We start from the raw sequence: 15,661 nt of genomic DNA, 5'->3' as shown, positions 1-15,661 counted from the left end.
AATGAATTTGGGCAACCTCAGCTCATTTGCTACTTGACATGTCAGCTCAGACTTTCCTTTGTTTTGGCCTTAAGTTGACAGTCTTACCTGAGGAGCAATACAGGAAATGAAGAAGCATCGCACTAATGCAGAACAATTTCTGTTCTGATATTAGAGGTGAGGGACATCATGGAAGTGTAGTGATGAGTGGTTCTGTGATCTGCATGACCTGGGAGAGATAACTACAGACTGTTCCACCTCCCACAGACAGTGTGCAACTTCAGCACCCTATACTTGAAGGGCCCAAAATATTCAGAGATGGAATGACAAAACCTGGTCAGATAAGACTTAGCACTGAGGGGAGAGAATTTAATGTTTGTTGTTGTAATATATTCAGCAGCTTTGATTAAAAAATCATAAAACATCATGAATGTTTTATAACAAGCTCTTTTAGGTCTTCTATAATTGGCTTGATTGAGGCCATTTGTAGCATTGCTCGGAGGGTATGAGAGCAAAGTAGAATAATAAGCAGCTAGCAGTTAATTGCAGGCTCTAATTCAGTCAAGTAGTTCTAAAGCCATTTTGAAGTGCACTCTTACGAGCAACCATAATATTGTAAAACTGAACTCAGCGAATGCTAGAAATGTACAGCCCCTCAACCAGCATCTGAAAGAGGAAAGACAGTTGAGGACAGTCAGTCTAAGCTATACTGAGCAGCAAAATCCTGTCCATTTCTGTTCACTTCTTAACAAATTTTGTTTTTTTCTTTTCTTCCTCTTAGATTCAGCCCTTATCTTTTGCTTACTTTCTATTTATGACTTATACTCTGAGCAGTCCCTTCCTCTCTCATGTCAGGTGGATCTCAGAATAAAGGAACGTCCCTTTAAAACTGAGATGAGGAATTTCTTCAGCCAGAGAGTGGTGAATCTGTGGAATTCATTGCCACAGAGGGCTGTGGAGGCCAAGTCATTGGATATATTTAAGGCAGAGGTTGATAGGTTCTTGATTGGTTAAGGGTTACAGGAAGAAGGCAGGAGAATGAGGGTTGAAAAAAATAAGCCTTGATCAAATGGCGGAGCAGACTCAATGGGCCGAATGGCCTAATTCTGCTCCTATATTTCATTGTCTTATGGTCTAACTGAGCAGTGAATGTGCAAAGGTATTTAAGATGATGAATGAGGCTGAGCGATGTCGTCTACTGCAACCTTAATGGGTATTGTAATACTAAGGCTTATTTTTATCATTGTATTATAACTGAAAGACACCAAATCTTTGATCTGATAGATGTGAAGAGTCCCATCTGACTATTCATCTTTCAGATGTCAACTGACCTGACTTTGACCAACATTTTCTGATTTACTTTTTATTTGAAAAGTCTTGCATTTACGTAGCATTTTTATTATAGCTTTCAACAGTGGTTCCCAATGTGTATCAAATATAATTACTTGAATTATCGTGACTAATGTTGTGTATGCACAGTTTGATCTCACAAATAAGAATACAATGAATAAGCATCTAATTTGGTGCTGACATGTGATTATAGAGTCATAGAGTTGTACAGCGTAGAAGCAGGCCCTTTGGCCCACTGCATCTCTGCCAACCACTATGAATGTCTATTTGAACATTCTTAACAACTCTTCATCACTTGGTTGGCACTGCACTGAGGTGAGAGCCCAGAATATTAGAGTTATAAAGTTAAGGTACAAACCCACAGCTTTCTGGTTTGGAGAGAATTGCCACCAACCGAGCCATATAAGTACAGTTTGCCATTAATGATGCATGGTACACAGAGTGAAGGGACAGCAGGATAACTTTCTCTGCTGAATGCCTGGTCTTGTCTCATCTTTCTTGTTCAACCTTGCTACTGCCTTTATCTACACAACAACAGTTGTGTGTTTCAAATGTAACTCTGTGTGTGAAACACTGAAATTGATGAGCTGGTAAAGCACTCTATTAGTGAACTTCAGAAACATTTGAAACACAGTTTCCAGATGTTCAGACAGACCTGTCTTTGCAAATGGTATTTGTTGGTAGATATATTGTTAATTTTAGATTTGAGATTGATAGATTTTTGTTAACCAAAGTGATTAAAGGATATAGAGAAAAGACATGGAAAGCAAAAGCATCTGATGGTTCTGGAATCGCAAATAAAACCAAAAATACTGGAAATATCCAGTTGGTCAATAAGCAACTATGGAGGAAAAAAAGATTTGACATTTCGGGTAAATGTTGGCTTAAAGATTTTACTGAATGTCAGATGAAGCTGAAGGGGCTGAGTGACCTACTCTCGTTTTTACATCTTGATAGATGTAAACTGACTGGTAGGTTCAATCCAGAAGGGACAAAAGTTGGGGCTATCAAGGATTTTATACTTATAATGCACAGTTGGTTATTTTATTTGACTGCACAAATACTGTCACTGCTTATGGAATTGGCTGAAATTTTGTACATTGGTCAATATTGATTGACTGTTTTCCATTCACTATAAATGTCAAAAATGTTTTGAGACTAGAATTTTATCTTAAAAATGTACTCAATGTAGGATACATGATGACAATAACATACTGCTTAAAATACGTATGCATAAAATGGCACTGGATGTCTGGCTTTTGATCGTGAATAGTAACTTACCTCATGAATAGCAATACTGGATCTTTAGTAATCAGTGACTTCCTGCGATCAAACATTGGGTACGTTAAAGTACATTGAAATGTGTGTACATCCATAAATGTTGACCTCCCACCTTAAAAACTAAACTTGCCTTATTTTCTTTTCTCAGTAACAATTTGGGTTGGTCTCACAGATAGCTGTGGATCTCAGATTCATCAGTGCCACCTTACCATTTCAGTCTTTTTAGGGGGAAACACAGGTTTCCTGTGGCCTCATGGAAAAGGCACTGCCCAGGACAGTCCTGCATCATTCAACCTAGTTTCGTTTCCTGATCTGCACAAGGTTAACCCATTGTACGCAGCACAATAGTTACAATTCACAGGGGTTTGTGGATTGCATCTGGTGCTGGGAGTGAAGGCAGCAGGATGACAGTGCTGAATTAGAACAGAATCAGACCAAACTGTAATACCCTTTCCACAATTCACTGCTTAAGCACCTACATATGAACATTATCAGTTTGAATGAGGTACCAGACTCAGAGTCATACAGCACAGAAACAGGCCTTTCGGCCCATTGAGGGAACACCAGCTATCCAGCATCCATTTACACCAATCCTATGCTAATCCTACTTTAATTTATCCCCCCCCCAGTACCTCCTCAATAGCAGTGCTGGATTTATTACTCATAGGCTAATTAACCTATCAAACTGCACCTTTTTGGGATGTGGGAGGAAAGTGGAGCACCTGGGGGAAACCCAAACATTCACTGGGAGAACATGCAAACTCCACACAGGTAGCACTGGTAGTCAGGATTGAACCCAGGCCATTGGAGCTGTGAGACAGCAGCTGTATTAACTGCGCCACCTTGTCATTCGGGGGTATTTTACCATTTATGGAACTGCACCTTAGTAAGGAACAGTACCTTCAGGAGAGGTAAAAGGGAGAAAGAACTATAATCACTATAAAAATTGATTGAAATGTTTGCAAGGAGTTACTGAGCCCTACAATGCAAAGGAGTTGAAATTAGCACAAACAAGGTGATCTGATTGGTGAGGTAATGACTGTTAATTAAAGTCCCTCCCAACATGAAATGCATTGATTCCTTCAAGTTAATTTCATTAGATGATAGTATTCATACAAGAATATTTTCTTTAAATCCTTTGATATACAATTTTTTGATATATAACTGTGACACCTGTTTTTGCCATTGAAGTTAATACAAGTATTGTATGCCCTGTATCATCTCCATCTTTTGTCCATTTTACACAGGTCATGGATTGATACCCAATGTTTCCTCAGAACCAACAGATAAATTAAAGTATTGAATCAAAGATCTAACCCTGGATCAAGCTGAAGAATAGACAATCTTTCATCCACTTCAATGCCACATCCCATTCCCATACTGACATGTCTATCCATGGCCTCCTCTACTGCCACGTTGAGGCCAGACGCAGGTTGGAGGAACAACACCTCATATTCCGCCTTGGGAGTCTCCAACCTGATGGCCTCAACATCGATTTCTCTAACTTCTGGTAGCTCCACCCCTTTTTTCCCCTCACCATTCCTTTGTCTTCCCTTATTCCTTTGGCTCCCTTCCCTCACCTTGATGACCTACCCATCTCCTCTCCTCCCCTCCCCGATCCTTTATTCCATGGTCCACTGCCCTCTCCTACTGGATTCCTCCTTCTTCAGTCCTTTTCCTCTTCTACCTATCACCTCTCAGCTTATTACATCTTCTCGCCCTCCCCCACCCACCTACCTTCCCCCTTCACCTGAACTCACCTATCCCCTGCCTGTGTGTGCTCCTCCCCCTCCCCCCACCGTCTTATTCTGGCTTCTGCCCTCTTCCTTTCCAGTCCTGATGAAGGACCTCAGCCTGAAACATGGACTGTTTATGGCTCGCCCATAGAAGGCAGAAGGTGCTGGTAGATGGAGCATGTTCTGCCTGGATGTTGGTGACCAATGGTGTTCTGCAGGGTTCTGTTCTGGGACCCTTGCTCTTTGTGATTTTTATAAATGACTTGGATGAGGATGTGGAAGGGTGGGTTAGTAAGTTTGCTGATGATACAAAGTGGTGTTGTGGATAGTGTAGAAGGTTGCTGTAGGTTACAACAGGACATTGATAGGATGCAGAGCTGTGCTGAGAAGTGGCAGATGGAGTTCAACCCTGGAAAGTGTGAAGTGATACTCTTTGGAAAATCGAATTTGAAGGCAGAATACAAGGTTAATGGCAGGACTCTTAGCAGTGTGGAGGAACAGAGGGATCTTGGGGTCCATGTCCATAGATCCCTCAAGGTTGCCACGCAGGTCGATGGGGTTATTAAGAAGGCTTATGGTGTGTTGGCCTTCATTAGTTGGGGTATTGAGTTCAAGACCTGCGAGGTAATGTTGCAGCTCTATAGAATTCTGGTTAGACCACACTTGGAGTATTGTGTTCAGTTCTGGTCACCTCATTATAGAACATAGAATAGAACAATACAGCATGGAAACAGGCCCTTCGGCCCAACTTGTCCATGCCAACCAAGATGCCCACCTAAGCTAGTCCTATTTTCCCATGTTTGGCCCATATACCTTGAAACCTTCCCTATCCAGGTACCTGTCCAAATCTTTTTTAAATGTTATTATTGTACCTGCCTCAAACACTTCTTTTGGCAGCTCATTCCATAGACACACCACCTTCTTTCCCCTCTCATCTTAAACCTATGCCTTCTAGGATTATAGGAAGGATGTGGAAGCTTTAGAGAGGGTGCAGAGGAGATTTACCAGGATGCTACCTGGACTGGAGAGCATGTCTTATGAGGATAGGTTGAGTGAGCTAGGGCTTTTCTCTTTGGAGAGAAGGAGGATGAGAGGTGACTTGATAGAGGTATAAGAAGAGGTATAGATGATAAGAAGTATAGATCGAGTGGACAGTCAGAGACTTTTTCCCAGAGCACAAATGGCTAACACGAGGGGGCATAATTTTAAGGTGATTGGAGGAAGGTATAAGGGGGATGTCAGAGGTAAGTTTTTTTTTTACACAGAGAGTGGTTGGTGCGTGGAACGCACTGCTGGCAGAGGTTGTGGTGGGAGATACCTTAGGGACGTTTAAGAAACTCTTAGATAGGCACATGAATGATAGAAAAATTGAGGGCTATGTGGGAGGGAAGGGTTAGATAGATATTAGAGCAGGATAAAATGTTGGCACAACATCGTGGGCTGAAGGGCCTGTACTGTGCTGTAATGTTCTATGTTCTAATTTGATTTCCCTCCATGGATACTGCCTGACCTGCTGAGTTCCTCCAGCAGTTTTTGTGTATTGCTCCGGATTCCAGCATCTGCAGAATTGTTTGTGTCTCCTTTCAGTGTTAGTGTTAGCCATTAGTATGTTGGTTGACCTTTGGTTGTACTGTTATTCCATGTTATGTGGTGATGCTTGAGGATGAGTTATGTTTATTGAAGGGATATTTGTATCTTTTAGTCATTACTAGATGACAGTTCACCTGCTGTCCTTGACACACTAGTTTCACCCTTTGTCTCTAACCATTATTTGATGGTATGGAATATTGACTAAGTTGTACTGTTCAGAATCAGAAGAATCAGAATCAGGTTTATTGTCACTGACTTCTATGTCGTGAAATTTGTTGTTGTGTGGCAGCAGTACAGTGCAAAGACATAAAAATTACTATAAATTACAAAATACATGAATAGTACAAAAAAAAGAATAATGAAATACTGTTCATGGGTTCATGGACTGTTCAGAAATCTGATGGCGGAGGCGAAGAAGCTATTCCTAAATCGTTGAGTGTGGGTCTTCAGGCTCCTGTACCTCCTCCCCGATGGTAGTAACGAGAAGAGGGAGTCCCGGATGGTGAGGGTCCTTAGTGATGAATGCTGCCTTCTTGAGGCACAGCCTCTTGGAAATGTCCTTGATGGTGGGGAGGGTTGTGCCCATGATGGAGCTGGCCAAGTCTACAACCTTCTACAGCCTCTTGCGATCCTGTACATTGGAGCCTCCATACCAGGCCTTGATGCAACTAGTCAGAATGCTCTCCACCATACATCTGAAGAAATTTGCAAGAGTCTTTGGTGACAAACCAAATCTCCTCGAACTCCTAACAAAGTAGAGCTGCTGGTGTGCTTTCTTCATGATTGCATCGATGTGGTGGGGCCCAGGATAAATCTTCCAAGGTGTTGACACCCAGAAACTTGAAGCTGTTCACCCTTTCCACCGCTGACCCCTCAATGAGGACTGGTGTGTGTTCTCTTGACTTCCCCTTCCTGGAGTCAACAATCAATTCCTTGGTCTTGCTGACGTTGAGAGTGAGGTTGTTGTTGTGACACCACTCAACCAGCTGAACTATCTCACTCCTGTACGCCTTCTCATTGCCATCTGAGCTGCAGTCATGTATGCAGAGAGAGTAGAGCAGTGGGCTAAGCACGCATCCTTGAGGTGCACTTGTGTTGATTGTCAGTGAGGAGGAGATGTCATTACTGATCTGCACTGACTGTGGTTTCCCGATAAGGAAATCCATCTTGCTTTCCAGGAAAAGGTGGCAGGGATGGGGTGGGCAATTAGTGGAGAGTTGCCCCAACTTCCTCACAATGCAAGTGCAAAATTCTCATTAAATTGGAACTAATTGTGTTACATATTGTTCCCTGGAGCAAAAATCTGAATGAGCAAACTCCTGCAGTTGAATGAGTGCAATGTGCAGCTGCAGCCCAAGACTGTCACTCTGGGCTTCAGTGCACTCCAGCATTAATTGTGTTCTTGACAAAGTATTAGTGCAAAAGTTGTATTGTGCCTAGCACCAGCACAAATATTCAGGAGCCAAACATTGCATGTCCTGGCTGACCGGTGTTATTGGCAGCAGGACCTGAATAAAATGCCATGCTGCAGGCATTGGAAGCTGGAAAACAACATGCATAAACTAGGAAAAACCTTGCAGATAAGGGGCAATGATGGAGGAAAAGAAGTCAGTGACGCAATCTTTCACACCCAAGATCAAGAATGTACGGATAAGGAGAGACCCACTGGTCCATCCGGCCTGCCCAAGTAGTTGCTATGCATTCTTCAGGACTGATCTGCCGAGTATTTGATCTCACTATTTGAATTTGAATACACAGCACATCAGTAGTAGAATTCTAAGAGCCGGCAGCACTTGCATTTAAAATGGATCAAAGCGGCGTTGCCTTTCCCTGCAGAAAAGACATTTCAAAAGGAAATCAGACAGCCAGGCAAGGAAGGAATCTGGAGAAGTGGAAGTGTGCAGATTAATTTCTTATTAAAGACAGCAAGAACCAACTTCAAAGGTGCTGTCATGAATGAAGAATCCAGTTTCAATGTTTACAGTTTGCTTTTCATCCTTTTTGAATTACTCTTCACATTGGGCATTGTTATAGCAGGGCTACTCTAGCTTGGATGACATCTTGACCTTCTGCTATATTGCTGATTGCTGGTAATGGGCTGTTAGATGGCAATGGAAGGTGCCCCTCATATGTACATGATGCCACTGAGGGGACAAATTGCAAGGCTACTTAAGTGTATGAAAAATAGAGGTAGCTGCTGACCGAAAGGAATCAGTAGTTCCCTCCCTTGATAACATTCAGGGAAAAAATATTATTCAACCCATTATATCTTAGTGTGGTCCTCACCCAGCCTATGTCTCAAGGAATATATAATATTGTGCTATTGGAATGCCGTACTTTTGATACTGATTTTGATTGCGCTACCCCTTCGCTAAGCAGGCTGAGATCTGAGCTAGTTGAGACTCAGTTCCTCATAAATGTATTATGCTAGGAGACCCATTAATTATCAGTCCCCAAGTCTTTCCTGTACTACCAGAAGCTGCCAAAGACAAAAGTGCAAGATTGGGTCTCCTTGTCCTTGACCTTGGCATCATTAGGTTGGTGCATCGACCAGATTTGCAAATGACTGACCCTGAAAGGCCACAGGCCACAACCCTGGGAATATCCCCTCCAATTCTAATATCACAAGAGTTGAGATCTCCAAAGGGTGCTTATTTAACATGTGGCCAGCAGGAGCCTCAGTACTGCTGGACTTGCCAGTTTACCTTAGTATCTGAATAAGAGGGAGTAAGGCAAGATTTTGGTCCCTAAAAGGCCAACTAGGAACTCCAAAAAATTATGGCTCAATTTATCCGGTTCCATTGAGTTATATCAGGAATTAGGAGGAAATTTGCAGGTATTGTTTCCAACACTCCTTCCCTGTTATTCTGCAGCTAAACTTGCCAGATTAATTCTCAAGTAGGTGAAATATGTATTTGAAATGTTGTCCTTATCTTGCACAATGACTGTCAGATTGAGGTCACAGGTTGATGATTCTTCTGTGCAAGTTGTGTTGGTGAAAGTATATGCAGAATATGAAATTGATATTGGGAAACGAGCACTTGGTTATTTTGATTCATTCAAATAGGAATAGTTGTATTTATTTCTGGGTGTAGTATATTTGTATAAGCAATTCTACTGACTCAGTTTTGCTTTACATCTGTTTCATGCCCACCAAAGAATTTTGTAGCTGGTTGGAGATTAAATAATTTTATAAGTGCAGACCCCAGAGAGTTGGGGAGTATTTTGCATTAGAAGGTTATTACAGGGTCTGCCAAAGTGCTTTGTAAATTTATCAGTATTTCTATTCACCTATTTTACCTGCTATTATAAATGTCATATTTCTGACAGCCTAATAGGATGGGTCAGAAAAAAAGGTAGTTATCAAACCAATTTTAAAAGAATTGAAAAAGGTAATTGCTTGTTTTTATGGCACTTTCTCATTGGTGATTGGCACTCATGATGGGCAAATCAGAATACTCATTTAATCAAATCGCTAATGTTTTATTGACAGATTTAAAAGGAAGCACTAAGAATTGGAATTGGTTTATTATTGTCACTTGTACCGAGGTACAGTGAAAAACTTGTCTTGCATACCGTTCGTACAGATCAATTCATTACACAGAGCATTGAGGTAGTACAAGGTAAAACAATACAGAATGCAGAGTAAAGTGTCACAGCTACAGAGAAAGTGCAGTGCAGGTAGACAATAAGGTGCAAGGTCATAACAAAGTAGATTGTGGGGTCGAGAGTCCATCTTACGTACTAGGGAACTATTCAATAGTCTTACAACAGCGGGATAGAAGCTGTCCTTGAGCCTGGCACATGGTGCCAAAAACAATAGGGTAAATAGGGTAAATAACCAGTTATTCTGTCTTGGTCATTAGTTGAAGGATTCATTGGCCACCAAACCTGGAAATCCTTCCAGGTCCAGTTCAAATAATGCCATGGATCTTCAACAATCACCATAAAGGATAGATGGGACTTGGGATCAATGTTAATCTGAAAGACAGAAACTCTAGAGGTGTTCCATCTGTAGTGTGAATCCAGCGTGACACAAGGCTTTTGAATATTTGAATAAATTTAATGGTGGTTTTATCTTGTTAAAGTAAAGGTCCCTTTGGGTAGTATATTAACAAAACATTTGTACTATGTTAGTGAAAAAGAAGATCAGTTGTCACGGGTGACCGATTTGCAGAAGTTCCAAGCCCAGAAGGCAGATGCAGCTCTGGAGGAATTCAAGAGACAGGTTGAGCTGAATTCTGAGAAGGTCTACTCTGAAATGAAACAGCAGGTGAGGCTTCTTCCATTGATTCAGTCGAGCTTCTGTGTCAGCCTGTTTCTGACTTGTGCAAGTTTCCTCCACTAACCAACACTATTTTTCTTAATTCAGTTGAGACAGAAATGAGCATTGAACTTGAGTTGCTTCAAATCATAACCAAACAGTTCAATAAATAGACACATCTTGATTTCTTAACTTGAGGGGTGGCCAAACCTACTGGTCCTTGGAGCTGTAGTAGAAGTTCAAGAACCCCAAAACACGCACAGCTTCAATAAATGCATTTTTACTTTCACATATAATCAAGCTGGAAGCCCTGTAAGTTACCATCCTTTGGAATTCTGTTTGATGTATTGACAAGGGGTACAGAGGAGCTCAATCAGATGTTCCAGATAAGGATTACAAACTCTGATAATCCGGCACCTTTGGGACTTTGGTGGTGCTAGACCAGCAGATTTTACTGACTATTGGATGTTATCCTTATTAATACCAAAACACACTTCTATTTCACTTTACTTTACATGTTATATAGTAGTATAATGTATTTTCCAGTGAACCCTATGGGCTTAAAGGGACAGGAAATATATAAGCACTCCAGACTCTGGTTCCAGCCATGTACCTCCCCACATTCCAAACCACTGGTGTTTTAGACCACAATTTCAGCTACAGCTGTGCACCCAGCTCACAATCTGGACCCCAGCCCTGGCTGCACTCTGGACCCCTGGTTCTGACCACACACTCCGCTGGGACTCTGGACCACTGGCTCACATTCCGGACCAATGAGTGAGCCAGATGCTAAACTATTGGAATCTCCAAACAATCGGATGCTAGTTTTACTGTATTTCAATTTTACCAACTACATCATGGAATACACAGTAGTGCATTGTGTCAAAGATAGAAATGAGTCACTCACTGTTCTTGAGTTGAGGATACTTTGCCCTTGACTTATGCATTATCTTTGAAATCTGGATCTCATGGGGAGGAGATTACCAGGTGTACAGGGAAAAAAATTCAAGGATGTGCTCAGAGCTTCCTTGATGGAATGCAATATTTTCACTGATTTTTGGCAATCACTAGCCCATGACTGGTCAAAGTGGAGTAGGAGTCTTCAGGCCCTGCACACATAGCTACTGCATAAGTGGTAGAAGGAATAAACCACCTCAAAAATTACTCAGTTGCCAACCCCATCAACCACTCCCTGCCCCATCTGTGAAAGTGTCTGTGGTTCCCACATTGGCCTCATTAGTCACCTGAGAACCTACAAATCCAGAGTGGAAATAAGTCATTCCCAGTCACGAGGGACTCCCTAAGAAGAAGAAGATGATTCCATAACCATGGTTTTGATAGCATCATTGATGAATTGTTTTACAAGATAGGAAAATCAGGATCTCCACTTCTGCTTGTCTTCAAACCTGGCCTGAAAGTCAAACTGATCTTGTGATTTGCTTTTGTATTCCTCCCATATGTGATCTTCTGCAGATAATATGTTTACCCTGCTCTTAAGAGGGAGAAAATGATTGAAATCTCTTGATAAAATGTCTCTTTGTAGAAACTTTAACTTGTTACAGATGCAAAGATGTTTGAGTAAGGCCAGATATAATCCTACCCTTTCCTTGGAGTGCCAATTTAACAGTTTGCAAATGCCCTAAAATATCAGTGGAAAACTTTACATCTTGCACCACTTGTTCACCTTCAAGTTGTGGCCAGGACATCCTCTTTATGGAAGGTATAGATAGGCTCCAGTCATTCCACAAACCTATTTTGCACCTTATTAGCAGGTATTCACCTCACAATTTAACAGTGTGAGACACTGTTAGATTTTTCTTCAAGTTCCAATTCATTGAATGTTCTGAATCAACACATTTTCTGTCATTCCATTTAGGAAGATGAAATTGACAACTTTTTTGATAGATTTTGCAACATTTTGATATTTCAAGTCCCTACATACTTAATGCTCACGATGGATGATGCAATGAATGGAGAAATTTTGGAAATATGTTTCAAGGGTGGTGTAAGACCTACAGTTTATCCCATCATTGCACATTCTCCATCCATTGCAACACCAAAAGGTTTATGCCTTGATACAGCAACATGATCCAATGCTCTGTTAAGTGGGGTCTTGGTGTCAATGACATAGGTTGTTTCTTCTAGCACCACTTAGTACGTTATTTCTTTTTTCCCCCCAGTTTTATCGATGAAAACATAGTGAGCAAACATTGGTAGTTATGGTTTATTGGCTACGTCTGTGGATTAAACAAGGCCAAAGATGAGTTATAGCAATATCTCCAAATCATTCAGCATCCTGCAACATCAGCACTGATCTATGAGATATGCACACAATTGGAATTTGCTATCACAGATTTTTTGGGTGATTGGGATTTAAATTGCAAACACTTCTACAATGTACATCTCCAACAGAATAAGAACATCTAGCACAAGCAATCATGGAATGTTAGCAGCATGGAAGGACACCATTGAGTACATTGAAAGGACAATCTAGCTTGTCGCTCCCCCATCCTCTCTTAAAGTTCCCTGCAAGTTTTTTCCTTCCAGAAACTTATCCAGCTCCCCTTTGAATTGAGACAATTGATTCTGCCTCCAATATTACCTCTGGCAGTACATTTCAGACCTTAACCACTTACTGTGTAAGGAAAATTTTCCTTATGTCACTATTGATTCTTTTGCAAGTTTCCTTCTTTCTGTGTCCCCTAGCTCTTGAACCCTCCACTAATGGGAACAATTTATCTCTCTGTACCCTTCATGATTTTAACAACCTCTGTCAGTCCCTCATGCAAACATCTCTGTACCAGGGAGAACAACTCCAGCTTCTCCAGTCTGTCCATGTAACTAAAGTCCCACATTCCTGGAATCATTTCCGTAAATCTCTCCTGCACTGTCTTTGAAACCTTTACCTCTTTCCTAAAGTGTGTTGCCCAGAACTGGACATAATCCATCAGTCGTAATCAAACCAGTGTTTTATAAAGCTTCATCATGCTCTTGTATTTTGTGTCTCTATTTATAAAGGCCAGGCTCCATTATGCTTTTTTAACCTGCCCTGTTACTTCAGACCATGCACATTTATCCCCAGATCTCTTAGCTCTTGTAACCTACTTAGAACTGTGACCTCAAGTTTATATTGCCTAGTTGTGATATTCCATGAAATAACAAGCTGAACTTTATTGTTCTGTCGGTTCCTTTGCTGAATGCAGAAGTTGACTGTTTAGGCTTGCTTCTAATGTGGTTTCCTTAATTCTGTTCCAGGGGATATTCAGATCTTTCAAAACTTATTATTAGGTGGCATTTCAGGAAGTGGAGGTAGTCAGAGAGAAGATTGAGATGTGAGGGGTGCTGGGGTGACTGGGTATTGAGGAGAAAGTGTTAGGATTTGTGAGGGGGTGTCGGGGGGGAATGATTGACTTGGGGAAGTAGTGTGGAGCCTTGGAGGTGGAGAGCTGAAAGAGAGGTGGTAGGAAAAGAAAGAGAGAAAGAAAGAGTTACACCTCCGGGGTTGGGGTGCGAAGAAAGAATTGGGAGGATGAGAGGAAGTGTTGTGAATTCCTGAGAACGTTGACAGCAAGGAGAGGTGGGTGGTTAGTTGGAAGTGGGTAGTAAAGGAGAAAAATTAGAGGTGACATCTACCTGGAGGAAGGAAGACATTCAACAGCAATCCAGGTAAGGTCAGGCCAGATAATTATTGCCAAAGCAGATCCCAACCATCAGTGTTAAAGCCTGCAGTGTTACCAAACTTAAAATACATTGTAGAATTTCATGCAAATGATATCAAATAAACATTGCATACTGTTTGGTGCCATTATGCATGTCCAGTGTCTTCTGTGCACTTACACCTTCTGCACCATCAACAATCACAGCCAGTAATCTTCCGCTTCAACCAGGAATTGCCCTGCTAGCAAATAGTTTGGCCAGCCTTCGTGCAAAATGGTGGTATCAAAATCTTTGCTGCAGCTTCTTCTATTGGATATTTCAGTAAACTGGGTCAAAATCATGGACTCTCCAGCTACAAGATGCAAATGGTCCATGCTTATTCCTGCTAGACTTATCTCCACTGATCATTCCTGATGTGATCTCTGGTTAAAATCAGCATTCAGTTTCCTGCATTAATATAAAAAGCACATTATTCACTTTTTTTGGGACTTTAACAAATATAAAAATGCACCACTGTTCGTGAGATGGTTTGTCGGTTACAAACTGATGATTTTATGTGCCCTCCTGACTAAATGCATTAGTTTGATATATATTTAAAGTTGACCAATTAAATAACTTGGACTAGTACATATTTATAATCTTTCAAATTAAATGGGCTATTTTAATATATAATTATAATCTCTGAAGTAAGCAAGTTAAACATATTAAAGTCACTTACTGAGTCAGATAGGACTCTTTTTTACAAAAATTACTTTTCTCTCAAAAGTCAGGAATGGTTCTGGCTATTGACCCAGTGTTGGGAATGAACTTACATTGGTTCTTTAATTTCCTCCCTTCTGCACAGCTCTGACAGCTGGCCTCCATCAAACACCTCCCAATAGCTGAGGTCAGTGATGAACTGGAATGGAGAGTTCATCTTCATCCTTTCCATCTGTGGCACTTTTTTCTTCTTCTTAATGTTAGCACCAGAGTATATGATGCATTAATGCTGGCAATAAGAACAGACTAAAATGAACTATTTTCCAGCAGCAGTACCTCTCTACACTAAGCACATAAAAAGGTGTTCCTGTGAGATAAGCTTTCCAAGTCTCCTGAGGGAGAAAACTGGCTGGCATAAGCCCTGAAGCTGTTAATAAAAAAGAAGTTTGTACTTGGGGATAGAGTATCAGAGGTCCACATGGCTTTAATCCACTTGTCTTCCTCCTGCAGTGTTATTTTAAGCGTGTATTCGTGCCCAATCGGTGTATATTGAGCTTGAACCAACAGTAAACATGTGTTTAATTAATATGAAGCAGAACATTGCCGTATTGCCAGCAAAATCTTCAGCTTTGAAACTCGAACATGCCTTCTGTCATAACCATGGCAACAGCACATTTTATTCTCTGTGCTCCAGGCTCAAGCTGGCTGCTTCTAGGAATTCCTCTCTGTGTTTTTGGCAACAATGTATGTTATTATTGGTCCAAATATTTTAACCATGGTGATGCAATATAGTTTGGAAATTCCATTTTCTCCCACACTTGACCGGAAGCCCATGGATTTGTGGAGAATTATGCATTATTTTTAGTGGTTAAAAAGATAGGTCAAGCTAGAAGTACAGAGACTGGTGGGCATCCTCAGTGGGAAAAGATCATAATATTTTGCACTTAGGTTTGAATATTGCTTGGGTTTTATTAACCTATCTTTCTTACTGCAAATGTTGGTAGGCTTGCCGTGTATTTCATCAACAACAATAAAGCATTCATATAAGTGCGTTCAGTTGTCATCAGCTTAGCCAAAAGAGGAGAAGATGTTAGAGAAGTTAAAG

At 41.1% G+C, this 15,661-nt stretch overlaps 1 protein-coding gene across 5 annotated transcripts in view; it reads left to right on the top strand.

Moving 5' to 3' along the window:
- cep112 (centrosomal protein 112) overlaps positions 1 to 15,661 on the top strand; it is a 408,417-nt gene that overhangs the window by 222,524 nt on the left and 170,232 nt on the right. For all 5 annotated transcript variants that reach the window (XM_052032681.1, XM_052032683.1, XM_052032682.1 and 2 more), the window contains one exon: positions 10,074 to 10,209. In XM_052032681.1, the coding sequence (XP_051888641.1) occupies positions 10,074 to 10,209 (136 nt within the window). The remainder of the gene's footprint in view (positions 1 to 10,073; positions 10,210 to 15,661) is intronic.

Source organism: Pristis pectinata, chromosome 18 (genome assembly GCF_009764475.1).
Source record: "Pristis pectinata isolate sPriPec2 chromosome 18, sPriPec2.1.pri, whole genome shotgun sequence".
Lineage (NCBI taxonomy): Eukaryota > Metazoa > Chordata > Chondrichthyes > Rhinopristiformes > Pristidae > Pristis > Pristis pectinata.
The sequence above is the reverse complement of the archived record's forward strand: the minus strand, read 5'-3'. Positions and strand labels throughout refer to the sequence as shown.